General features: G+C 42.8%; 1 protein-coding gene across 1 annotated transcript; it reads right to left on the reverse strand.

Annotated features, from left to right (window-relative positions):
* Positions 1–490: 490 nt before the first annotated feature.
* On the reverse strand, positions 491–24,459 carry PLA2G15 (phospholipase A2 group XV). The gene is made up of 6 exons (XM_014054177.2): positions 24,246–24,459; positions 17,035–17,191; positions 14,549–14,667; positions 11,877–11,975; positions 6,431–6,655; positions 491–4,922 (listed from the first exon to the last, which is right to left on the reverse strand). Exons 1-6 carry the CDS (start codon positions 24,391–24,393, stop codon positions 4,411–4,413), a joined length of 1,260 nt encoding a protein of 419 aa, XP_013909652.2. The 5' UTR covers positions 24,394–24,459; the 3' UTR covers positions 491–4,410.
* Between the last annotated feature and the right edge of the window lie 963 nt (positions 24,460–25,422).

Consider the following 25,422-nt stretch of genomic DNA (forward strand, 5'->3'; position numbering starts at 1 on the left):
TCTGTTCTATTCCATTCAGTCCATTCTATTCTTTTATTCCATACTATTTCCCCATTCTTTTCTATTTTCCCATTGTATTCTATTCTTCCATTGTATTCTATTCTTTTAGTCCATTCTATTCTATTACTCTATTATATTATTCCATTCTATTCTTTTATCCCATTCTACTTTCTCATTCTATTCTATTTTCCCATTGTATTCTATTCTTCTATTCTATTCCTTTAGTCCATTCTATTCTTTTAGTCCATTCTATTATTCCATTCCATTCTTCTATGCTATTCTATTCTTTTATTCCATTCTATTTTCCCATTCTATTCTATTTTCCCATTGTATTATATTTTCCATTCCATTATTCTATTCTATTCTAAATCTGATTTTAATTGTCTATCACAGATGAGTCCCCTAGACCCAGCCCGCCCCCGCATTTACCTGAGACCCAAACACAAGAAAGCCATAACGAGTACCACCCTTGAAAATCAGAACACATGGGTGTTATCTATAGTACTTCATCAACTTTTATTAAGTTATTAAAATATGACAAATGTTGTGGGGGGGGAATCTACTCGTTCACACACAAAAAGAAAACGGTTTATAAAAACAAGGAGCCTTGGCAGACTGCGTTCTGTACAAAATACTGTTAAACCAATGATTATTCTGCCTCTGGAACTCTCGAGTGTCTCAACACACCCAACACAAACAAGCTTACTAGCAAGAACTCCCTCTCAATTTGCACTTATTGCTTCTCACACGGAATGACCTTTAAATTTTGCTGCAGCAGTAACACCTTTAAGTGAGAGCTCAGCTCCCATTTAGCATCTCCACAGTTATGGTATGTACATTCATACATCTGCATACATACATACGTGTGTATATGTATACATACACATACATTATGTACATTCTCTCACACACACACATATATATATATACATACATATGTGCACATATATATACATATACATACACACACACATATACATATATCTATAAACACACAAACATACACATTCATTCACACACATGCATACAGATGCTGGATTATATATATAATCTCAGTACTATATTTGGTCCTCAGAATGTATTTGGGTTTTCCAAAAGCCAAATATCTGTGTGGATTAAAAACTGTTTATAAGCACTTGTGATTTGCAAGACGCACCTTGAGCCTGGGGAGGGAACACAACCCTCAGATGCTCTTGGTAACCAATACAACCAAGAAATACACACCTGGGGCCTCTAACCATCTTTAGTCAGTGAAAACGTGACTCTGAGTATTTAATTCCATAAGCTATTAAAAAGCCACTGTGGCTGTTGACACTTGCTTTGGAAAAGCAAGTTTTGGAAAAACTAATCCGCTACTTGAGGTTTGTCTGTGGCCGTGACTCATGGATAAATTAAGACACTAGGCAAGTTGGAAGCTACTTAAGAGTTACAAGCCAACATAATTCTCAATATTAAGTGGTAAGTGGTGAGGATAAACACTTTTTAATTGATCCTGGATGGCCGCATGTATAAACTGTGGGTTGTCCGAGTAAGACTGACCACAAATGGCCCAAGGATTAATTTTCAGAGGATGACACCGAAAAGGCACCACATAGACAAGAGTAAGATTTCTTGAAAGAAGAAAAAAAAAACAACCACCACTTATAGAAGCACCAACAAGACAGCGAAGGACGTTTTGCCTAGTCGTATTTGACAGCTAGCAGTGGATACAAATATTGATAGGAAAACCCAGGTACAGTCACTTACTGTACCTGGCAGAGTAGGAGGAGGATTAAATCAGGAGTGGCCAACCATGGCCACTGTTTAAGATCTGTGGACTTCAATTTCCAGAATTCCCCTGCCAGCAGGGTAGGAAAGCCTGGGAGTTGAAGTCCACAGGTCTTAAAATGGCCAAGGTTGGACAGCCCTAGATTATATGGATCAGAGGGAAAAATTCTGGCAGTACGATTATGGGATTGAGGCACGCACAGGAGCGTCGCTTGGTCTAGCAGCAACCAATTCCACTATGGACATGTGTGCAATCACTGGATTAATATTAGGAGTTAAGTATCAACTGAGAATAGCAGTGGGCATCTGCATATTTTGGGAGGGGGAGCTGCTTAGGTGCCTGCTTCCTGCACCCTGCATCTTGCAAACACTGCCCATCATTCAAACACTGAAGGAATTTCACATCCTTCTTCCAAGCGTGGAGTTTCCTATCCCGTTCTCAGCACCAAGAAGCTCAGCAGAATTCGCTATCGAAGCCAAACAAAGGATCGCCCCTTAAAAAGAGCTCAGAAAAGTGCATTTTGGCCCCAGTGTTTCCCCTGCCGCTTAATGGTACCTTGAGGCTTTCAGTGTAAGCTAGACTTGATGCAACGATTCCTATGAAATATTTCACACTCCAATCAAGGCCAAGGATGGTGGCTTTCCAGGTTGCAGGGCCACTGTGATCCCGAAGAACTAGCAATTGCAACTATATTAAAAAGATAAATTTCCTGACAATGTCCAGAGGCGTGGCTTTGCAGCGTTCTTCTCACAGAAGAAAGTGATGGAAAGTTTGAGAAGTTGTAAACTGGTTCGCCACTACAGAAGGTAATTTTTTTCAACAAAATATGGGCATGATTGAACAAAGAAGCCAACACTGATTAGACACTAAAAAGCTTTTCTCGGCTTGCCTAATAAGGATGGGTTATACCCTGATCTTTTTGCAGGCAAATCCGCTTGCAAGTCTGTCTGGAAACATAATGAACTGGACAGCACAAAACCTTACAATCTAGGGAAAAAATGGAAGATGATGAGAAGGCATACATGTTTGTGACGGAGCAGATGGATAGATGTTTTGTGCAGATTCCATGGGTTTGTTTTCTCAGGCCGGACCAGGCCAAGGTCTTGGAATCAGGAACAATAATACCATTTGCTCAAGGAGTCTTCAAGTGGTGCTCCACATTCCAGCCAGAGGAGGCCTGGTTTCAAATCGCGACGTTGAAATGTACAGATTTGTCTGACGTTCCCGCTGGGAGGTTTGGCACAGATTGGAAGGCTTTGCATTCGAAGCGTTCTATGGAACCACCGATTTGGAAAAGGTCCGATTTATCATTCAAACGTCCGCAACTACATTCAACGGACAGGAACTCGGGGTGGAAGAGGACAACGCAAGCCGAAACCAGCACTGGGCTGCATTCCTGTAAAGCAGGAATTCAACTTTGGCAGCTTGTGGACTTCGACTCCCAGAACCAGCATGGCCGAATGGAGAATGATGGAAGTTGAAGTCCACAGGTCTTTAAAATTGCCAAAGTTGGACATCCCTGTTGTAAAGAGATTTGGGTTATTATTTTATTGCTGGATTGCTATCAATCAGATGACTACAGGCTCTCATTGGGTAGCTGCAAATACCAAATGGCAGCCTTTGAAACATTGGTCTTCTCCAGCCCACGTTAATTTTAGGTGTCGGTTTTTTTCCTCACAATTTATGAGTGCTTGTTGCAAGATCTGAGTGATGCCCTTATTATTTTTTCAAGCTTTATGCACGACGATACGATCAAAGGAATAGGATAGAGAATTGACACCACCAGGAGAAACGCCAGGAAAAAGAAATAGATGTCCATACTGTATCAAATGTACATTTGGATTTGGCGGGGAGATGCTACTGAAATGGACTTAAACGACACCCCAATAGCAATATGGGCAACGGCAAAAAAAGTGGGATAAGTCTTCCAAAAACAAACAGGTTGTTAAGAGAATCACTCCAGTTCTCAAAGTGAAAGGCATCTGGCTAAAACAGTTCCTACCTGAACCCTGCCCTTTGACCCTGCTGAAGTCGTCAAGTATGGAAGTCGCAGCTGCTGTAATTGATCACCAGCTTAAAATGTAATATGAAAACCATTGATGGCGAGCTCTTGTTGAGTAGGAATTAGATTAATAGGCTCATCTCATTTTTTTTAGAAAACCTTGTTAAGCTCTTGCGTTGTCTTCAAGAACAGCTCACGTTTGGGCTGGCGAGGCCAATCTAAGGTTAAACCACACCTGTCTAGGTCAAACAGCCTTTGGAGGGGCTTCACCAGTTCCCAGGTAACAACAGCCCAGCATTGGTGACATTTTGGCAAGGACATCATAAGGTCCTCTCCAACTCAATAAAGATAGAAAGAGGAACATTCTCTGCATTGCAGAGAAGCGACACACTGCCTTCATATAGATGGGCACCGAGATGTGGCACCTGTACATTTTGTCAGGCCTGTTATCGATGTTAGTGTAGGAAACAAGTGACCTTTAAATGATTTCCAACAAGGTTCAGGGGGGAAAAAACCAGAAACAGCAGCAGCTTTAAAAATAGAGGTGCAAAACATTCTTTTGTGCTTCCCCGTTGGAAAAGAAGAAGAAGAAAAAAAAAGCATTTAAACCTCATGGAGGAAAAAGTGAAACCCTACTGCGTCATGAGCCAAAAAGGACCTTTTTCACGTAGGATATGGTTAAGTTATTGTAGAGCATCTCAATATGTTCACTTCCTGGCAGCTCGTAAAGCATGACCTTCTGTTCCTGCTGACCTACCCACTTCTGGCACTGTAAGGCACTTTCTAAATTTACGGTTCCATCTCCGTTCCCATAAAAGATCTTCGGCTCTTTATCGGGTAAGCTGTCGTAGAAAAACGATTCCGGAGTATTGACCCCCGTGCCGTAAAGGCAGTGTGTGCGTACGCCTGGGGGCGTCATGCTGTAAATCAAGGCTTCAGTAGCTTTCCTCATGAGCCAACCGTCTTCGAAACCGATGTCCCCATAGAACTTCTGGAAATCCCGAATCGTGTAGTTTGCGGAAGGTGTGCTGACGAAGATCTTCTCCGGTGACCAGGTGTAATTGTAAGGGAGCAACCAGTTGGTGGAAACGGCGGACCTCTGTTGGTCCCTGATCTTGAAGGAGCTGATCACGGGAATCCGATTGTTGTCCCCTGTGAGAGTAAAGCAAGGACTTGTTAGAATTAACAGTGGTGGGATTCAAAATTTTTTACTACCAGTTCTGTGGGTGTGGCTTGGTGGGTGTGGTTTGGTGGGCATGGCAGGGGAAGGATACTGTAAAATCCCCATTCCCTCCCCACTCCAGGGGAAGGATACTGCAAAATCTGGCACTCGGGAGGCAGAGAATAGATGGGGGTATCTATTCTGAGCCAGTCAGAAGTGGTATTTACCAGTTCTCCGAACTACTCAAAATTTCTGCTACCGGTTCTCCAGAACTGGTCAGAACCTGCTGAATCCTACCTCTGATCATAAACATGTTAATTCATGTTGGGGGAGGGAACACAACTTGGAACTTAGCATATTTTCTAAGACATTACAGAAGGCCCCTTTCCTCAACAAATAATGTGGAGCGGAGCCATATTGCAAAAGTTGGACAACAGCTTGAAGCACGTTAACAAAAGTGGCTGTCCTTCAAAGACAATCATCTAAAGCTATCAGTATTTTCTTTGAGAGGGGAAAGAGATTATATCAGATGAGTTTTGAAGATATTGTTTGATAGCATCTTATCGAAACCATTTCGCCACACTAACAGGGCAAGCTACTAGTACTGTGATGGCGAACCTATGGCACCCACACCACAGGTGGCTCATGGAGCCATATTTGCCGGCATGGCAGCCCTTGGCAGCCCTCAGTTCCAGCCAGCTGATTTCGGAGGGCTGGGGAAAGCCGTTTTTGCCTTCCTCAGGCTTCAGGAAAGCCTCCAAAGCCTAGAGAGGGCAAAAAAAATGCCCCAATGGACAAACCGGAATTTCTGGTTGTGCGTTTGGGCTGTTTTTCGCCCTCTCTAGGCTCCGGAGGCTTTCCTGAAGCCTAGAGAGGGCAAAAAGCAGCCCAATGGGCAAACCGGAAGTTCATTCCTGATCTTCCGGTTGGTCTGTTTTTCGCCTACCCCATGTTCTTCCGGTTGACCTGTTTTTCCCCAGGCTCCGGAGGATTTCCTGAAGTCTGGGGAGGCCAAAAACTCCCCCCACTCTTGCGCGGGGCTGTGGGCGCATATGCAAGTGGGCAGTCGCCCGCAGCCCCGCGCAAGAGTGGGGGGAGTTTTTGGCCTCTCCAGACTTCAGGAAAGCCTCCGGAGCCTGGGGAAAAACAGGTCAACTGGAAGAACTTGCTCAGGTGGGTGGGCACACAAACACACACACAGTTTTGGCACACCCTTAGGAAAAGGTTAGCCATCACTGCACTAGTGCATACAATGAGAGCAAACCCCACCCCTTCTAGTACTGATGATGTTGCCTAGTGTGGTAATAAAACCTCTGCAAGAAAACAACACTTGGTGGCCCAAGTCCCCCAGCTGTCTCCTGATTTCTAACCTGGTGCCCTCACCACCAAGCTGAATACCAGAATTATAGTATTCCCCAGATTACTCTCTGAGGATCAAAGCACGCTGGACATGTCCAGTTTGCACCATTGTCCCCCATATCCCTCTAAACCCACCTACCTGATGCCAGCACTCGGAAAGCTTTAGCCACTCCTCCCCATGGAGCCCCCAAGGAAACAAAGTCCCGGATGTATTTGTCTTTCCATTCCTGGGGCTGACGGCTGAGGAAGTACAGGGAATACATGTTCCCCATACTGTGGGCAATCAGGACCACCGGTCCACCATACTCTTCGTACATAATCTCGATCAGCTTCTGGAGAGCTTCAAAATAGTCTCCATTCTCATCTGCAAGGATGAAGAGACAGGAGTTATCCAGTGGAAAGTTGTTACCTTCGTTCAATTTAAAAACCTTTGTTGACCTGCCAATAGATTACTAACTTTCAGTCTGGCTATTGCACCAGCTGAAATGGCCAGGGAAAGAATCCAAGAATTATTGATAGAGACATGATTTGTTTCAGGGTAGCTTTATATGTTAACAAACAGGTTCTGCACCAGGAAATGTAAGAAAGGTGAGCGGTTTAACTAATCAATCAATCAATCAATCAATCACAAACACTTCCAAGGATGTTGCTCTGAATTGGTTATTTGCTAACCAAGTAATTCCTTTTAATTAGATAGATGTCTTTACCTGGGACTCAAGGTATCCCATTTAATTACCATTCGAAGAAATGTGTTAACAGTTTTGTTGTTGTTGTTAGTTGTGAAGTCATGTCCGACCTATCGTGACCCCATGGACAATGTTCCCCAAGGCCCTCCTGTCCTCTACCATCTTCTGGAATCCATTTAAACTCACGCCAACTGCTTCGGTGACTCCATCCATCCACCTCATTCTCTGTTGTTCCTTCTTCTTTTGCCCTCAATCCTTCCCAGCATTAGGCTCTTCTCCAGTGAGTCCTTCCTTCTCATTAGGTGGCCAAGTATTTGAGTCTCGTCTTCAGGATCTGGCCTTCTAAAGAACAGCCAAGGTTGATCTCCTCTAGGACTGACTGGTTTGGTCCCTTTGCAGTCCAAGAGACTCACAAGACTCTTCTCCACCACCATAGTTCAAAGGCCTCAATTCTTTCGCTCTCAGCCTTTCTTATAGTCCAACTTTCACAGCCATACAAATTAACAGTTTAGGTCCCCTAAATCAGGGATGTCCAACTTTAAGCTTGGCAGCTTTAAGCTTTGTGGACTTCAACTCCCAGAATTCTCCAGCCAGAATGGGGAATTCTGGGAGCATGTGGACAGGGGAATTCTGAGAGTTGAAATCCACAGATCTTAAAGTTGCCATGATTGAACACCCCTGTCCTAAATGAAGGAATCCTTTCCTACTTTCTCACACTTTATAAAGAACAAAAATATTTCTAAGGTTTATCCCATGATCTGAGAGAAAGGTGTTGCAACTGCAACTGATATAATTACAGCACACCCAGAATATATATACTCTATATTTACACAATGACTTTATGAAGGATATGCACTCTAGCACATTTTCACGGAGGCCCTTAAGCTAATCTTGATTTCAACAATATTTATAAAACTATGAAGACATACTTGCATTTCGTCTTCTGATATAATCACAGAATAAGGATTTAAGTCTGGGTAAGATTTCAGTGCTTTGCTTATTTTCTGACACTCCTTCAGTGAATAACAATCACAGAAGTGAAACCTGACATTTCTGATGAAAACTCATTTTAAAAATTCTTTTTCAGAACTGCAAAAGTTTTTATTCATTACACGTCCGCCTTTAACTAATTTAGCATTAAGCCCAACAGTTTGAGTTCAGTGTTGAATGTCTATTTTAAAAAGAATGATATTTATATACTTTGTAGATAGTTTATTTAGTTTTGTGTTTAAAAAAACCAGTTGTCCTTGCTTGTTGGGTGATATTTTAAAGCAGGAATTATTCATCTTTGTTAATAGCATTGCATATTGTTTTCATTATTTCTATTATTACAGTATACTAAAACCGTAGCAATTTATACCAAAAAAAACTGACAAGAGTTTTGTCAATGTACTCAGTTTTCTAAAGGTTTCTGCCTGAAGTTCATAAATCCAAGTCAAAACCCATGTAGCAAGATAAATATATTCTGGGCTTGGGTTAAAAAAAAGTTGGCCTTTCAAATAAGGGGAAACCAGCTTCTATCATCTGGTATAAACAAACAGCAAAAACCATGATCTGGTTCAAACCCCAATATATACTTGCAATCTCCATATGTGAGATCAGCAACAGACTGGGTAACAGAGAGAGGAACATTATTTTCCATTGTTGGGGTGGTTTTTCCCCAGCTGTTTTTATCAGTCTCTCTCTCTCTCAAGTATTTTATCAAGAGCCGTTGGCTTTCTTGCAGCATCCGATCAGCGAGGCGAGAAGATTGATTGGCCAACAGTCTTGTGACATTCGGTTGCATCAGTGGGCAAACAGCTCAAGAATGTTTTTGTGCAGTTCTTAGGATCTAAAATCCCTCAGGTTGTTTAAGTACAGATTAGGCAAAACCTGGCTCAAAAACAGTAACTTGTGAGAGGGACCTTGGAGTCTTAAGTGGACGATCACTTAAGCAGTGAGTCAGCAGTGTGCAGTAGCAACAGCCAAAAAAGCCAGAACAATCCTTGGTTGTATAAACAGAGGCACAGAATCAAAATCACGTGAAGTATTAGTACCGCTTTCTAAAGCCTTAGTAAAGCCACAGCTGGAATAACTGCACCCAGCTTTGCTCACCACATCACAGAAAAGTTGTATTCTCTGGAAAAAGATAAAAGAAAAGCAACTAAGGTGATCAAAGGCCTGGAGACTGAAATATATGAAAAACGGTTGCAGGATTTGGGCTTGGCTACTCTAGAGAAAAGAAGAACTAGGGGTGACATGATATCAGTATTCCAATATTTGTGGGGCTGCCACAAAGAGGAGGGGTGTCAACTTATTCTCCAAAGCACCTGGAGACAGGACAAGAAACAATGGATAGAAACTAATGAAGGAGAGGAGCAATCTGGAATTGAGGAGAAACTTCTTAACGGTGAGGACAATTAACCAGTGGAACAGCTGGCCACCAGAAATTGTGGATGCTCCATCACTGGAGGCTTTTAAGAAGAGACTGGACAGCCATTTGTCTGAAATGGCATAGGGTCTCCTGCTTGAGCAGGGGGCTGGACTAGAAGGCCTCCAAGGTCCCTTCCAGCTCATTCCTATTCTTTCAAGCAAAAGTGAAGTGGACATGACTTATCCCTAAAGACTTTCAGGCATTTTATTTACAGATATTCGGAAAAGCCGTTCTATCACTGGAGAGAATAACTCAGCTCTATTCAGATTCTGATTTTGACTCTGAAGCTTTTAAGCAGAAGCGAATGTATTGGGCTCAATTGTGGTCGCACGTGGAGGACGACCTATACTCTAGTCCTCTTTGATGTTTTCGACTAATGTACATTAACAAGGAAATGCTTCTTCGCCTGGAAAAGATGGAAAACTTCCATGCAGCATAGCAAACGTTCCAAATTCTTAGGAAATCTAACACCACCACCCCGATCTTGCTTTGCAAAGATATGCAAAGGAAGCAACACTTTGCAAAAATGAAAGGAAGATTCTCTCCCACACACGCAGACACACACACTGGGGAAGTTGTTGGGGTTTTTAAAAATATTTTTAACCTCTTTAGTGGTTGGAAATAAAACCTGATACGCCATGCAACAAAATTAAAATCTCCAATGCAGCTGCAGAGCCTGCCAAATGCCAAAGAAGAACACAACCAGCAAAAAAATTGCATCAAATCACGTGCCAAAGGGACATCTCCAACAATGGGCTGTGATTGGTTTTTGGGAGACAAATGCCATAAGCTTAAAAAAAAGGGGGCGGGAGAAGAGATGAGCAACACAGCAGAAGACATCCCAGACCAATGGTGAAAAGCAAAGTTTGTTAGGACAGAAAGTGGACAAAGTTTTGTTCATGATGTTCTTAGCTATACCATAGACTAAAACAAAAACCAGATGGAATTTCAGTTGCACCATTATGATTTTTTGGGAGAATAATCTGAGGAGGCCTTGTCACTGTATAACAGAATAACAGAGTTGAAAGGGATCTTGGCGGTCTTCTAGTCCAACCTTCTGCTCGAGCAGAAGACCCTACACCATTCCGGACAAATGGCTGCCCAATCTCTTCTTGAAAATCTATGGCGACAGAGCACCCTCAACTTCTGAAGGCAAGCCATTCCACTGGTTAATTGTTCTCTGCAACAGGAAATTTCTCCTTAGTTCTAGGTTGCTACTCTCCATGATTAGTTTCCATGTTGCTTTTTGTCCTGCCTTCATGTGCTTTGGAGAAAAGGTTGATCCTGTCTTGTTTGTGGCAGCCCCTCAAATATCAGAACATTGGTATGTCACCTCTAGTCCTTTTTTTTATTAAACCAAACATGCTCAGTTCCTGCAACTGTTCTTCATATGTTTAGCCTCCTGTCTCCTAATCATCTTATTATCACTATCCTTATCATCTTGTAATCACATCTTATAATCCCTATCTTATTTTTCTCCTCATTTATAACCATTTGAAAATTTAAAGCCAAAAGGACTGGGGGATTCATCCATTGAGAAAATGTCTGCCAGGGGAGACACAACCCCACATCAAAAACAGAGAGTTGTATTAACAACTGCACAAGCTACATATGCCGCTCTCCTTGGTGACATGTGAGCATTTGGGGGGGGGGGGGAGACATGGGACATTTCACAATCAAGTACCAGGCTGCCCATCATATCGGTGGCGCAGTGGTTAGAGTGCAGTACTACAGGCTACTTCTGCTGACTGCCGGCTGTCTACAATTTGGCAGTTCAAATCTCACCAGGCTCAAGGTTGACTCAGCCTTCCATCCTTCCAAAGTAGGTAAAATGAGGACCCAGATTGTTGGGGCAATAAACCACTTAAAGAAGGCGGTAAAGTGGTGTATACGTCTAAGTGCTATTGTTATCTTGGTTTTTAATTGTAACTTTTTAAATGCTTTATCCCATTTTAATTGTTTTTTGCACTTTTAAAGTTTTATTTATTTATTTAGAAATTTTATTTAGCCGTGTATTTGCTCACAGTGACTATAAGAGGCTTGCAAACAATAAAATACAGAATATAGAAAAAGCAATAAAAATAATAAATGCCAAACACCCCCACACTCCAGCAACGTGGTCGAATAAGCCATTTTATGTCCTCCAGCCCACTCTGGGTTCTCCAGGCCCACTGGCAAAACCAAATCTTAAAGGGTTGATATTTCAAGCTTATCCTGTCAGGTGCCCAAGGTCACTATTTTAGTGAAATAGGTACCACAGAAACTCCATAAATAAGTAACATCCATAACCTTAATTTTCTTAATTATCTAAGAATACTTGAGGTCCAGAAGCAACCTTGGGGGTGCGGGGGGGGGGGGGGGCAATTATTCCAGAAGGTGGCCTTTTGCTTGATAGCACGGTAGCTTTCTTATTAAAGCAAACCTTTAATAATCTTATTATCCAAAGATTTAAGAGCCCAAATCCTTATTAATAATGAATGTCATACTTGGTGCCTTCCGCCAATCGTAAGGAGCGCCTCTGATACTTTCGTCTCGCTGATAGCCCAGATCTACCAGTTTTTGCACCAGAGTGTAGAAGTACGTGCCTGTAGACAAAGAGAATTGTGTGTCAGCAAACCTTCAATCAGCAATCTTCCCTTTGCACAGAGTGAGCTTAGAGCGAGTAAGGAAAAAAATGTTTTTGTCTTCCCCGGCCCCCAGGAGCACTCTGCAAGCTTCAGCAGGCCTGGGGGAAGGCAAAAATGCCTCTGTTTTTGCAAAAAACAGATTGAAAACGGGTTGTTTTTCACCAAAACGGGGGGAGGGGGTTCCTTTCCCCCAGCCCTGCTGAATCCTACAGAGTGCTTCTGGGGAATGGGGGAAGGCAAAAACACCGTTTTGATGAAAAATGTCCCATTTTTTGCCCATTTTTCACCAAAATGGGGGCATTTTTCCCTTCCCCCAGACCTGCTGAAGCCTGCAGAGTGCTTCTGGGGGATGGGGGAAGGCAAAACACCCCCATTTTAGTGAAAAATGGCACCTTTTTGCCCATTTTTCACAAAAATGGTATGCGAGGTGGGGCTTCGGGAAGCCAAAAATGGCTGTATTTGGTGTATGACCAATATTTCCATGCTCTTTGGGGGGGGGGGGGGAAGGTGCTTCTTAGGCTCCGAAAAATATGTTAATTTAAAAAAGAAATGCTTGATTTCTGCAAACGTCCACACCAGTACCAGGCGACATTCTCTTTCATTTTAATGTTTCCTAAGTTGCCGAGGGAAGGGAGAGGTGGGGCTCAATGGATAAAGACGCTGAACTTGTCAGCTGCGAAGCTGACAGCCGGTATTTGAGACCTGAGCACTAGGCGACGGATTGAGCTCCTGTTCCTTGCACCAGCCCCTACCCACTTAGCAATTCAATTCAATTCATTATGGTCATAGATCAGAGAGCAGAACAAATAAAAATGCTCAATAAATATACCATGAAAAATTCTAGAATAAAATAACAACAGATAAGATCTCTATGATAACATCCAGTGTGACAATTACACATGGTGTACCATACTAAAAATTCAGTCCATAAGTTGTGTGGCCCATAGTCAGTTTAATACTAAGAGGAAAAGGAATAAGCAATGCAAAGGGTTGCATAAAATAGCTGTGGTGGATTAGACACGTTTCCAACAAATCCCCAGGGCTGCTGCACAGAATCTAGCCACCTGCGCTGTAGTTATGGACTGCTCATCCTTAAGCAGCCACTGGAGATAAGTGGTGTTATAATGGCAATTATTGGAAGGATATATTTTTGTCTGCATCTCTGTGTAAAAGGAATATCGAAGGAGTATGTGATGGTATAAATAGCAATTTGAAAGCATGCAAATGCGAGTAGATAAATAGGTACCACTTTGGTGGGAAGGTAAGTGTGTAGACCTCTGGCATAAAGCCATGATGGCCACATGACCACTGAAAATGCCTTCGGGCAGCGCTGGCTTCCTCGATTAGGAAACAGAGTGAGGGCCACGCCCTAGAGTCAGACATATTTAAGCCCAAAATGTTGGTTGCTAAGTGGGACACTTGTTAAGCGAGTTTTGCCCCATTTTGCGACAAATTCTTACCATAGTTGTTAAGTGACTCGCTGGAGCTGTTAGTGACACGGTTGTTAAGTGAATCGGGCTTCCCTATTGACTTTGCTTGCCAGAAGGTCGGAAAAGAGGACTATGTGACCTTGGGACAACCTGCAACTGTCACTAAATATGAGTCCGTTGCCAAACATCTGAATTTTGACCACGTGCCTATGGGGATGCTGCAATGCATGGAAATTGGTCATAAGTCATTTTTTTCAGTGCCGTTGCAACCTCAAGCAGTGTTGTGATCCGCCAGCGGCCTGCGGAACTGGCAGCAGAGTCAGACAGGGAGGAGGGTGGGGAGGAACATGGGCCAGTCCTGGAGTCTGGGGAAGGCACTGATGAGGGCTCTGCGTGGGAGGCAGAGAGGAGGCCAGGGCCATTTGGGAGTTACAGTATGTGCTGCCTCTGGAGCCTCCAGAGTCAGACATCAGCGAGGCAGAGGAACAAGGGGAGCCTGTTCCCAGTGTGTGCATGTGCAGAGCTGCCAGAAGGCATAAACAGTTAAGACAAAAGGGGTGACTCAGGAGTAAGGCTTGGAAATGATTGGCCCTCCCACATCAACTTTGGTCATTCTGGTCAGTTTAAATTCTGAAGCTACTTTTTTACCCTTTGCTCCGTGTGGCCATGCAAGCATATTGCCAATTATGTCTTTGGCAGGGTTTCAAGGATGATAAAGGTGGGTACTTATCAGCCTTATCCTGAAAGACTTTGGCAGACTTCTGTCGGACACTTTACAAACTATTTGTGACTCATTAAGGGCTGTGAATGAACATAATTCAGTTGAAATAAAGAGAGCTTTGGGGACTAAGTGTGTGCTTTTTGCTGTTATCAGGAAGACTAGGTTAGAACAAGCAGTCACTAAATGAACTGTTGTAAGTCGAGGACTACCTGTATATAATCAGACTTACAGATATTCTCTTTTGCTCCCCCTTTTATTAATCAGGCACAAGAAAAGCGAATAGTGGACCAAAAAAGGGGCGGTGGGGGAGCTGAGAAAAGGCTATACGGGCTCCGGCTACTTGATGCTGCCCAATACCTTGATGAAAAGAGATTACGTACCAACGCTTCTTTTGCTAGGATCAAGGAACTCCAATGCAAAAGTCTTCCCAAATCCAGGGACTTTGATATCGACCCCATCTGGGGGAGCTGTAGCACCACTAGTTCGATTGTACACTAGCCTGGAGAGAAAAATCAGCAATTAATTCAAACAGGAACAGAATCGTATCTGATCATGCACTGTAGCCTCTTTTCATCCTCCCTGCCAATCTTTCTGGAAGTTTATTAGCTGGTAGCCATCAGCATGGACTTTATGGACCTACTGTTCTGGCTCTAAGTTATTAAAAAGGGGGGTGGAGCCTGTTCGATTTCTAGTGATCAAAACACAATACATTGAATTTTGTAGAAAAGAACGTAGCCAACTCATAAGGTTCTAGTGGGGTGCTTTGTTCTGAGCTGAAAATAAATTGTTTGAAATTAACCATATTCTATTTAGTATTTACACATGGTAGCTATCAGGTAAACAAAATGTTCATTTTAAATGGAATTCGGTGAACTCATTTCTTCAATATCGGTTTTAAACATTAGCCTGATTTTATTTTTGCTACATTCCACTTAAGAGTTGGGACGTTGTCAATCAGCTTTGAGTAGAGTAGTTTAATGAACTTCTTCTGGAAGACTTAATATAGTCTAAGAAATGTATTCACTTAACACTGCGAGCCCTAAAAATAAAATTTAATTGTTACAAAATGATCCTGGGAATTACACTGTTAGTTCACCTTTCTCAATTGAAGGTACTGGGCTACAGCTGTCAGAATTCCTAATCACCATGGGTCAACAGGCAGTAGAAATAAAAATTCTGGGAATTACTATTCCAACACATTAGTTAATTAAGCAAACTAATTAGGTTAAACTTAATTGCCAGGTCATTTTTCTCAGCCAGTGTTCTCCACTCCTTTATAATCAAAGTCAATAGAAAACATGGATGACCTATCAATCCTGAAATCTCACCATTTTAACAGTTTCACTTACCGTATTTTTCGGAGTATAAGATGCACCGGAGTATAAGACGCACCAAGGTTTTGAAGAGGCAAATTAAAAAAAGTTTTTGCACTCTGCAAACCTCCCAAAAATGACCTATTTTTCATCAAACTGGCATGAATAGACTTTAGGATGTTTGTAGAGCGTTCTTGGAAATGGGGGGCAAACATGAGCAAAAAATGGCCCTTTTTCACAAAAAAAAAAAAAGGATATGGATAACCTTTAGAAGGCTTATAGAATGCTCCTGGGGGCTGAGAGGGGGGCAAATTGAGCAAAAAATGGTCCCAGGAGCACTCTGAAAGCCTCCTAAAGGCTATGCATGGCCGTTTTGGTGAAGGGGGCAGGGTTTCAGGAGGCAAAAAATGCTGTATTCAGTGTATAAGAACGCACCAAAAATTTTCAGACTTTTTTTTTTGAGGGAAAAAGATTCATCTTATACTCCAAAAATACAGTAATTTGTCTCCTTCTCCTGCAATTGGTGTAATTAATGGCTGCACTTAGCCATTCTGACCAGTAAATGAACAAAGGTCTTTGCCAGAGTTAATCAATCTCTGCCAAGAGATTGATTAACTTGCTTCTACTTTCAGGCTTGGGGAAACAGGATGGGACTACATGAACTGTACTGTTTGTTCTTTTTAAAGAACAAGTTCATGTGACAACTAAATTGATCATTATCTCGCAGCTAACATGCAAAAAAGATGCATAACAGATGCTTAAACAGCACAGTGCAAGACTGTTTTATCCACGTCAAGTCACAAACTTTAAACCTTAAGGCTTCCTTAAACATTGGCTCCATCTCCAGCCCCTGAATTGGGGGTGATGGTTTTCTTAGTATGGTTTTCTCCAAACCCCAGGTCCCGAATTACTGTGGGTCATAGAATCCCTGGTATGGTTTTCTGGTCAATGAGTGCTTGTTTTCTAGACTTTTGGATGATTTAACTAGGTTATGTAATATTGCTGTGTGGGGTCCTTAGTGGTCTCAGAGCTTGGTTGTTTTCTTGCAGGTGTTTCACTACCAAACTAGGTAATATCATCAGTGCTGCAATATTGCTGTACTTGGCAAGCCCACCCCATCCCAGACTCGTAATCAATCAGGGCAGCCTGTAAATTCCATAAATAAATCCAGGTAATGGTTGCAGAACAGGGGTTTTTTTTCTCTTAATTCGTGATTATTCTCAATTTCTAGCCAGTTTTTTCACACACATACACACCAGAGATGGTATTCAGCAGGTTCTTCCCAGTTCTGGAGAACCAGTAGCGGAAAATTTGAGTAGTTCGGAGAACCGATAAATACTCCCTCTGGCTGGCCCTGCCCCCATCTATTCTCTGCCTCCCGAGTCTCAGCTGATCGGGATGGAATGGGGATTTTGCAGTATCCTTCCCCTACCATGCCCACCAAGCCACACCCACAGAACTGGTAGTACAAAAATTTGAATCCCACCACTGACACACACAAACACACACCTCCCGGTATCTGACTGAATTATACAAACAACAGTGTGGCCCACCTGATATTATCTATCCAGCAGTCAATGATAACTGGAAGCAACAATTCTAAATTCAGCCACAATGTAAAATAACTGTCTGTCTTCTTAGAGCAGAGATAATGCACCACGGCTGGTTTGTCCAACTTGGCTTCTAGCTGGTTTCCCAAATCTCCTGGCACTGTAATTATACAAGACAGGAAGACTTACATGACATTTTTTTTCTGTAAATTTATCCAAGACTTTTTTTCTCTCAAACATTGTCTTGGGTGCTTGGAAACACATTGGTTTTTTTTTTAACTACGTGAAACTCTTTCTGGTCTCCATGGGCACTGTAGAATTGTAGGTGACTTCTCAGAAAGCAAGTAAGTGAGGTGGATTCCCAGCAATACAGGTAGTCCTTAACTTATGACAGTTCATTTAGTGACCATTCAAAGTTACAACGTGACATGACCTTTGTGACTGTTATGAAGACTGCAGCATCCCCATGGTCACATGATCAAAATTTGGACACTTGGCAAATAATATAGGGTCTCCTGCTTGAGCAGGGGGGTGGACTAGAAGACCTCCAAGGCCCCTTCCAGCTCTATTCTGAATGATGGATTGAATCACTGCAGTTAATGCCCATTTTTCACACCTATAACCATTGCAGCCACCCCGTGGTCATGTGATCAAAATTCAGGCACTTGGCAACTGACTGGCCATGATCCCCTTTTGTGACTTCCTTACAAGCAAAGTCAATAGGGAAGGTTTTTAAGTGGCTTTGCTTCTTACAAGCAAAGTGCTACTCGCTTAACCACTGCAATGATTCACTTAACCACTATGGCAAGAAAGGTCGTACAACGGGGCCAAAATTAACTTCACTAAAGTTTTATTTAGAAGCAAAAATTTGGGGCTCCAATTGTGGGTCGTTAAGTCGAAGGCTACCCGTATCCCCAGGACAGCGTTTCTCAACCCTCACCCCTTTAAGAAGCCTGGACTTCAACTCCCAGAATTCCCCAGCCAGATTTAGAATCCCAGTTAGGATTTTAACAAATGTCTAACGGAGTTTCCTAAATGGCTCATCTCCTTCCTAAAATGAAAGGGGTTTTCCCCCCCCTTAGTGAGCAATGGCCTCACAATAAATTTCCCACAAAGAGAATAAAGACAGTCATTTCCTAAGCATCCTTTTGGTAGCTCTTCGCAGGCAAATATGTCCCTCAACGAAACACAAAAAGTATATTTCCAGAATACTCTGTGGTCACGTGACCAGAATTTGGCGCACTTAGTAATAGGAATCTTTTTATGTTGTTGGATAAAAATCAATAGTTTTTTATAAAAAAAAATCCAAAAAAGTTGACATTTTTAATTTAAATTGATTTTTTCTTTAAATTGATTTTTTAAAATTTAAATCAGATTTTTTTTCATTTAAATCAGATTTAAAAAAATTAATCAAATTTATTTTAATAAAATGCTTTTGGAGTAAAAATCTATCTAAAGATAGTTTTCTATTTAAGATGCATTAATAATTTAGTTCATTCAGCATAAAATGGAGGTTAGCTATATTACAGGGCTGTATATTTCACAATATTGGGACTGTCGGTGAGTTAAAAGCGGGTCAGAGGAGGAGCCATTGCGGTACAGAGGTGGCAGCTTCTCCTTAAAGTTATGATTTAAATCAACTTGATTTAAATCAAGCCTTTTTATGAGATTTAAATCGAGATTTAAAACAAATTGATTTAAACGAAATCCGCCCTGTTTGCAGTGTTTCAGAATTAAATGATCGCCATTGGTGACTTCAGACAAGCAATCGGGGGGGGGGGGAGGAGGGCAGCAGAGGACCCCCCCCCCAGGATACTGAAATCCTCTATGTCTGTTGCCAAGCACCCAGATTCTGGTCACATGCAACGGTCATAAGAGGTTTGGCCGCAAATCTTTTTTTCCAATGCTATTGTAACTTCAAATGGCCACTAAATGGGTTAAGTCAAGTTTTCTACCTATACAGCATCATATTGCAGATACTATGTGGCTGTGTTTAAAACTCTCTCTTGTCGGTATGTACAAATCACCTGGATAGGTTTTCACCTACAATAATATCTAGCACTTATCATTTGCTCAAGTGAATTCAGATTTACTCTAATTATACCTTAATAAAGCAGAAATAATTGTGCATGGAAACAGGGGAAAAAAAGACTTGGCTATTGCAATACTATTTCCAAGGAGAATAAACATCAATGTTTTTGAAACAATATAATGTAACAAGATTTGCAATAATATAACAAAAAAGGAAAGAAGAGGTTGTTTTTGTAATCTTCTAGTAAAATATAATTTTGTATTCCTATTTATAACTGTTGCAAAAAAAAACCAGAAGCTACTTCCTATTTCATGCTGCACTTCTGACTTTTTTCTTTTTACTGTATATTATTTTGTGTTATCTTTACATTTGATAAAAATTGTGTATGTGTGTGTGTACACAAAACAAAACAGAAAATGGGCAATTAGCCAACAATTTGTTTCTCTCTGCCGCACAAACATGCCAATGGAAAAATCATCATCTTATCAGAGCCGAGGTGGCGCAGTGGTTAAATGCAGCACTGCAGGCTACTTCAGCTGACTGCAGTTCGGCTGTTCAAATCTCACCGGCTCAGGGTTGACTCAGCCTTCCATCCTTCCGAGGTGGGTAAAATGAGGACCCGGATTGTTGTTGGGGGCAATATGCTGACTCTGTAAACCGCTTAGAGAGGGCTGAAAGCCCTATGAAGCGGTATATAAGTCTAACTGCTATTGCTATTGCTATCATATTTATGGCTTAGAAGCCAAAGAATTCTGCCAAGGAGGATACAATACCCCTTAGACTTATATACCACTTCACGGTGCTTTACAGCCCTCTCAGTGATTTTGCAAATATCAGCCTATTGCCCCCAACAATTTGGGTCCTTATTTTATCCACCTCAGAAGGATGGAAGGCTGAGTTAACCTTGAGCTGGTCTGCATCGAACTGCTGGCAGTCAGCAATGAGTTAGCCTGCAATACTACTGCATTCTAACCACTGTGCCACCGGGGCTCGTAAAGCATCTAAATGAGATTAGCAGAATAAACAGCCTTTTTAGGAGAATTTATGGGAACTCCTGTCATGCTGGGGGTGGGGAAGCAAGAGCAACCACTGGGATTGCCACAACCCTATGTCTTTTTTATGGATTCCCACACAGCTCAATGGGATTTCAACACTGCACCAACCCACACAGAAGCTGCAGTTGTTATGTGTGCGAAAGGAAGAAAGAAGTGGTGACCACGGAAAGGCAATTCACCACCTCCTGCATGGACTGTAATGTTCCAATCCAGTTTAGGTCTTTATAAATCTCCTGGTGGCTTCCTATCCATTTAATAACCAGGCCAGATGCATGGTAGAAACCCCTAAACCAGCTGGCCTGCGGGAGGCATGCGCACATGCGCAGCAGAGCTGAGGTCACGGCTCGTGTACCCGTAGAGAGGGCTCTGCATGCCACCTACGGCACACATTCCATAGGTTTACCATCACGGGTATAGTACTCCTGCTTGAGCAGGGGGCTGGACTAGAAGACCTCCAATATCCCTTCCAGCTCTTCTGATTCTGATTTTTTTCAAGCAAAGGCAAAGTAGACAGGAATTATCCCTAAATGCCATTCTATAATTGGAGAGAATAACTAATGAAAACTATTTTCAGGCAGGCTGGAAAATCTCCAGTGTGGTTAGCCAATTAGAAACATGACACAGACAATTAGAAACTTTAGACCACTATTATCTTGAAACTGATTAAGAATTTAACCTTCTGGATACATTTGCAAAGTTCAGGATATATTTGTTTTCTCTGGTATTTTTCCTTCTCTTAAAACTTATTCTCCCCTGTAATACTTGAATGAGGTTTACTTGTACAAGTAGTCTGTTTTTCCAAGAATTGTGAAACATTACCGTTCACTGTCCACCAAGAACAGTTCACGGAACTACATATGTGATCAACAAACGGTAACTCAGTTGGTTATTATTAGAACTTGGAAACAAGCATGTGACATGTAGAAAAACGTATAAACAAGAAATGAAATCTAACTAGGAAGGAAATAGAAGCCCCAAACTAGAAATATCTGTGCTTCAGAATTAGATGGTAGCTAAATAACATGCATGTGGAAATAAAATTACATTAAAGCAACCTTAAATGTATTTAATTCACGATCCCTTCTCTGATACTCATCCCCAGTGCAGGTAGTCCTCAACTTACAACAGTTCATTTAGTGACTGCTCAGAGTTACAATGGCACTAAAAAAAGTTGAGGTAGGACCCTTGTTCACACTCACAGCCTTTGTCGCATCCCCAGGATCATGTGATCAAAATTCAGATGCTTGGGAACTGACTCATACTTACGACCATTGCTGCGTCCCAAGGTCATGTGACCACTTTTGCAAAGTTTTGCCATGCAAAATCAAAGGGGAAGGCAGAATCACTCAACAACCGTGTTACTGACATCAACTGCGGTGATTCACATAACAACCGTGAAAAGAAAGGTCGTAAAATGGGGCAAATCTCACTTCACAAATGTCTCACTTTACCAAAGAACATTGGGCTCAATTGTGGCCGTAAGTCGAGGATTACCTGTATTTTTTTCCTCCTCTTTAAGGTCCAAGCAAGCAGAAGAGGGCAAGAGTAAAAAGAAAATACAACTTTGTTCCATAAAGAGGGAGAAAGAGGAAAATCAATGGGGAAGCCAATTCCTGCTTTTTCTCTTGAGAAGCCCCCCTCCCCCCCACTTGAATGTCCAACCAGACTCACACCATGCCACAGCTCCCCCTCCACCATAGTACCCACCCAAGCCCCCACAGGCATCCATGTTGTAACACAAACACGGGTGATTCCTGAGCCACCTGTTATGGACTTCCAACTTCCCGCTGGCTTCTCCACTGACTTTGTTGGAAGCTGGGAGGACATCACGCAAGTGGCGGTCATGTCAGGTCCTCACTTAATGACAATGGAGACCTGTCAGGATTGTTGTCGCTAAGCCATGCGGTCACAGGATGCTTTACGACTGCTTTGCTCAGTGACAGGTGTGGGTCTCAATTGCCATGGCAACCAGGTAAAGATGAAAGGGAGTCATCTACAGATTTTACTCCACTAGTTGGTGAAAACTTTAGGGGATGGCATGCTCATATCCATTTCAAGGCCATTGAGCCAGTGCTGTCCAAAGACATTTCCATGATCATGAGGCCAGCATGACACCACTTAACGCTGTTCTCTTCCCACCAAGATGGTTAAGGAAGGTATGGAGAGCTTCTAAGACAATGATGACGAACCTTTTTGGCACCAAGTGCCCAAACTGGAACATGCGTGTATGTACACGCCGGAAACTCGAAGACCAGCTGGCCGGCGCGCACCTGTCTATTTTTTGGGCGGTTTCAGGTTGTTTTTTGGGCCGTATTCAGGCTGTTTTCTGGCATATGCATGCATGTCCCCATTAAGTTGCCCATCAAAATGATACCCACTTATCTACTCGCGGCTGCCTGCTTTCAAACTGCTGAGTTGGCAAGAAGTGGAGCATGTCCTCTCTCTCTCTCTCTCTCTCTCTCTCTCTCTCTCTCTCTCTCTCTCTCTCAATAGCTGAAGGCATCCATCCATCCCTCTCCCCCCTTCTCTATTTATATATATAGCAACTCACAATTTAAATATATACTTCCCCTTATACCTAGTTTAAGACAGAAAACAATCCTTTCTGTAAAACATTATATTAAGCATTTAAAAAAAACTTTAATTTTTCCTGTTCATCTCTGTACAATAAAGCTTACAGGTGAAATAAAAAATAAGATTTCTATTTAGGGTCATATCTGAAATCAACAGGCTTTGCAAATTTCTGCAAGGAAAAAACTGGTGTGATAGGAATTTCCCCATACAGAACAGATACTCTCATAAATCCATTCGCTCTGTTAGAATTATTACAGGATGTAGACCTTAAAAGAGTTTAGTGGAGTTAAAGGCAGCCTTTAAACATGACACAGAAGTTAACACTGATATCCAGAAAGCACAGACAGACTGACTTCTGTTTCGCATTGATTAGTCTTGCATCAATATAATGATTATAGCCAATAGCAGACTTACAGGCGTCTGTCCCTGGTTTCAAAGATAAACAGATATTCCTTTTAGTTTATTTTCTGCTTTTGCCTTTAAGCACAAAAGCAAAACCAGCATTTTAAAAGACCAGAGTCAGAACAAAGCTGGAAGGGACCTTGGAGGTCTTCTAGACCAGCCCGAACCTGTTTTTAATGCTAGGGTTAGTCTGGACTGAGGCTTTGTTTGCCAATCAAGAAAGCATCTCATTTTCTACTGCCATGGAGAAATAAATGACTTGTTAAACCTGCAAGGTGTTTGGTACAGGTAAGTAGCACTGGCTGGTTTCCCTTCCCAGCATCACCATCTCTCAGGCCAATTGTATACAGACAACCTGGGCTACTTTTGGCTCTCTCCCCCCCACAACAAAAGTTTAAGTCAGAGGTCCCCAAATTTGGCAACTTTTAAGACTTGTGGATTTCCACTCCCAGAATTGAAGTCCACAAGTTTTAAAGTTGCCAAGTTTGAAGACCTCTGGTTTAAGCCATAAACCACCAACAGACACCCATTATGGCAAATTACACTTAACCAAATTTTAAAATACATGCACATATTAATGTTTTTCCACCGACTTTCCTTTTGAAAAGGGGGGGGGAACCCCTTCAGTTCAGCTCCCCCTAATTCAGGTTGCCACAACTCCCTAAAACCTCTTCCCTTTACTCCACAATCCCAAATTAGGCAAATGGGCCTCAACGAGTAAATAAGGAGGCAAGGCGAGAAAACAAGAGGCAAACCCAGATACCTCTTACGCACAGCCTATTTCTAAGAAAGCCTCGGTGGTTGCGGCCGCAGAAGAGCTCCGAAACTCGCAAAGAGCCGCGGTGGTTGCCGTCGGAGCGCGGTTCCCACGACTCCCCTCGCCGCGTGCAAGCTTTTTTTGCCCCGATCTCCAGTTTTTCACCATGCACACGCGTGGATTTATACCCTGACCCTGGTGGTGGTGGTGTTCTTTGCAAAGCAACCTAATTGGGGCCGACACGCATATTTGCCATCCCCACGACCTGCAAACCCGCCTCCACTGACCCGGGTTTGCAAAAAAAAAGAGGGAACACCCCCCCCCCCAATTGGTATAGGGAGAAAATGGTGGTGCTACTTCGGGGACAGCGGGCAACACCCACCCGCCCCCTTACCCAGCACGACGGGGGGACCCGGGGGGCCAGTCCTGCCCCGGGGCTGTCCCGAGGTCACAGCAGGCAGCTGGGAGCCAAGCAGGAGCAGCGCTAGCAAGGCCAGCGGGGCGGCCGGGAAGAGCCGCCAGGCGTTCGCCGGTGCCCCCATAGCTCTCGGAGTCGCCCCGCCGGCGAGCGCAGGGCTAACGGAAGCAAAACGCCGGAGCTCCGCCCGCATCGCCCTCCAAAGCCGAAATGAGGAGGGTCGCTCCTTTAAAAGGAGGGGCTCCAGCCAATCCGCTGTTCCCCGGCTTTTCTCGGAACCAATGAGAAGCCAAAAGGGGCGTCCCCGCCTAGCCTCGCGCCCCTTCCTCCGCCTCTTTTTTTTCTTTTCTGGAAGCCATCCAAAATGGGCGACTTGAGAGCGGAAACATCGATGGAAAGGGGACACACACATACACACAGAGAGACACACAAAAACAAACGGAGGGTGGGTGGGAGCATCTGGGTCTCCTTTGCCTTCTGCGTTACCGCCGAGGCACAATCGATCGCTGATCGAGTCGATGCGATTTGGCTGGGACGCCTGCAGGGAGTTAGGATTCGTATTTTTGTTTTGTTTTTGTAGACGCCCTTCGTGCATTTGGTTTGGGTTTTTGTTAGTCCGCGTTAGTTTAATTCAGTCTTGGCTAGGGAATTCTGGGAGTGGAAGTCCACCCTTCTTAAAGTAACCAAGATTGAAAAACACAAGGTTTTTAAAAACTGTTTTGCAAGCCGTGTTTTCATGCTGTCACGTGCTGGTTTGTTAACCTGTTGTGTTCTGATTTGAGGCTTCTCTCTCTCTCTCTCTCATCTCTCTCTCTCTCTCTCTCTCTCTCTCTTTTATTCCTTTATTTCTCTCTCTTTTATTTCTCTCTCTTTTATTTCTCTGTTTCTCTCCCTCCTTCGTTCTCTCTTTCCCTCGCTCGGTCGCTTATCTATTTCTCTCTCTCTCTCTCTCTCTCTCTCTCTCTTCCTTTATTTTTCTCTTTTATTTATCTGTTTCTCTTCCTCCTTCGTTCTCTCTCGCTCGCTCGCTTATCTATTTATCTGCCTCTTATCTCTCTGTGTCTCTATTTCTCTCTTTTATCTCTCACTTTTTTCTCTCTCCCTCCTTCTCTATCTCCCACACACATTTTTCTCTCTCTTTTCTCTCTCTCCC

Source organism: Thamnophis sirtalis, unplaced genomic scaffold (assembly GCF_051295495.1).
Source record: "Thamnophis sirtalis isolate CommonGarterSnake01/CBP01778 unplaced genomic scaffold, rThaSir2_p1.2 scaffold_14, whole genome shotgun sequence".
In the NCBI taxonomy this organism is placed as follows: Eukaryota; Metazoa; Chordata; class Lepidosauria; order Squamata; family Natricidae; genus Thamnophis; species Thamnophis sirtalis.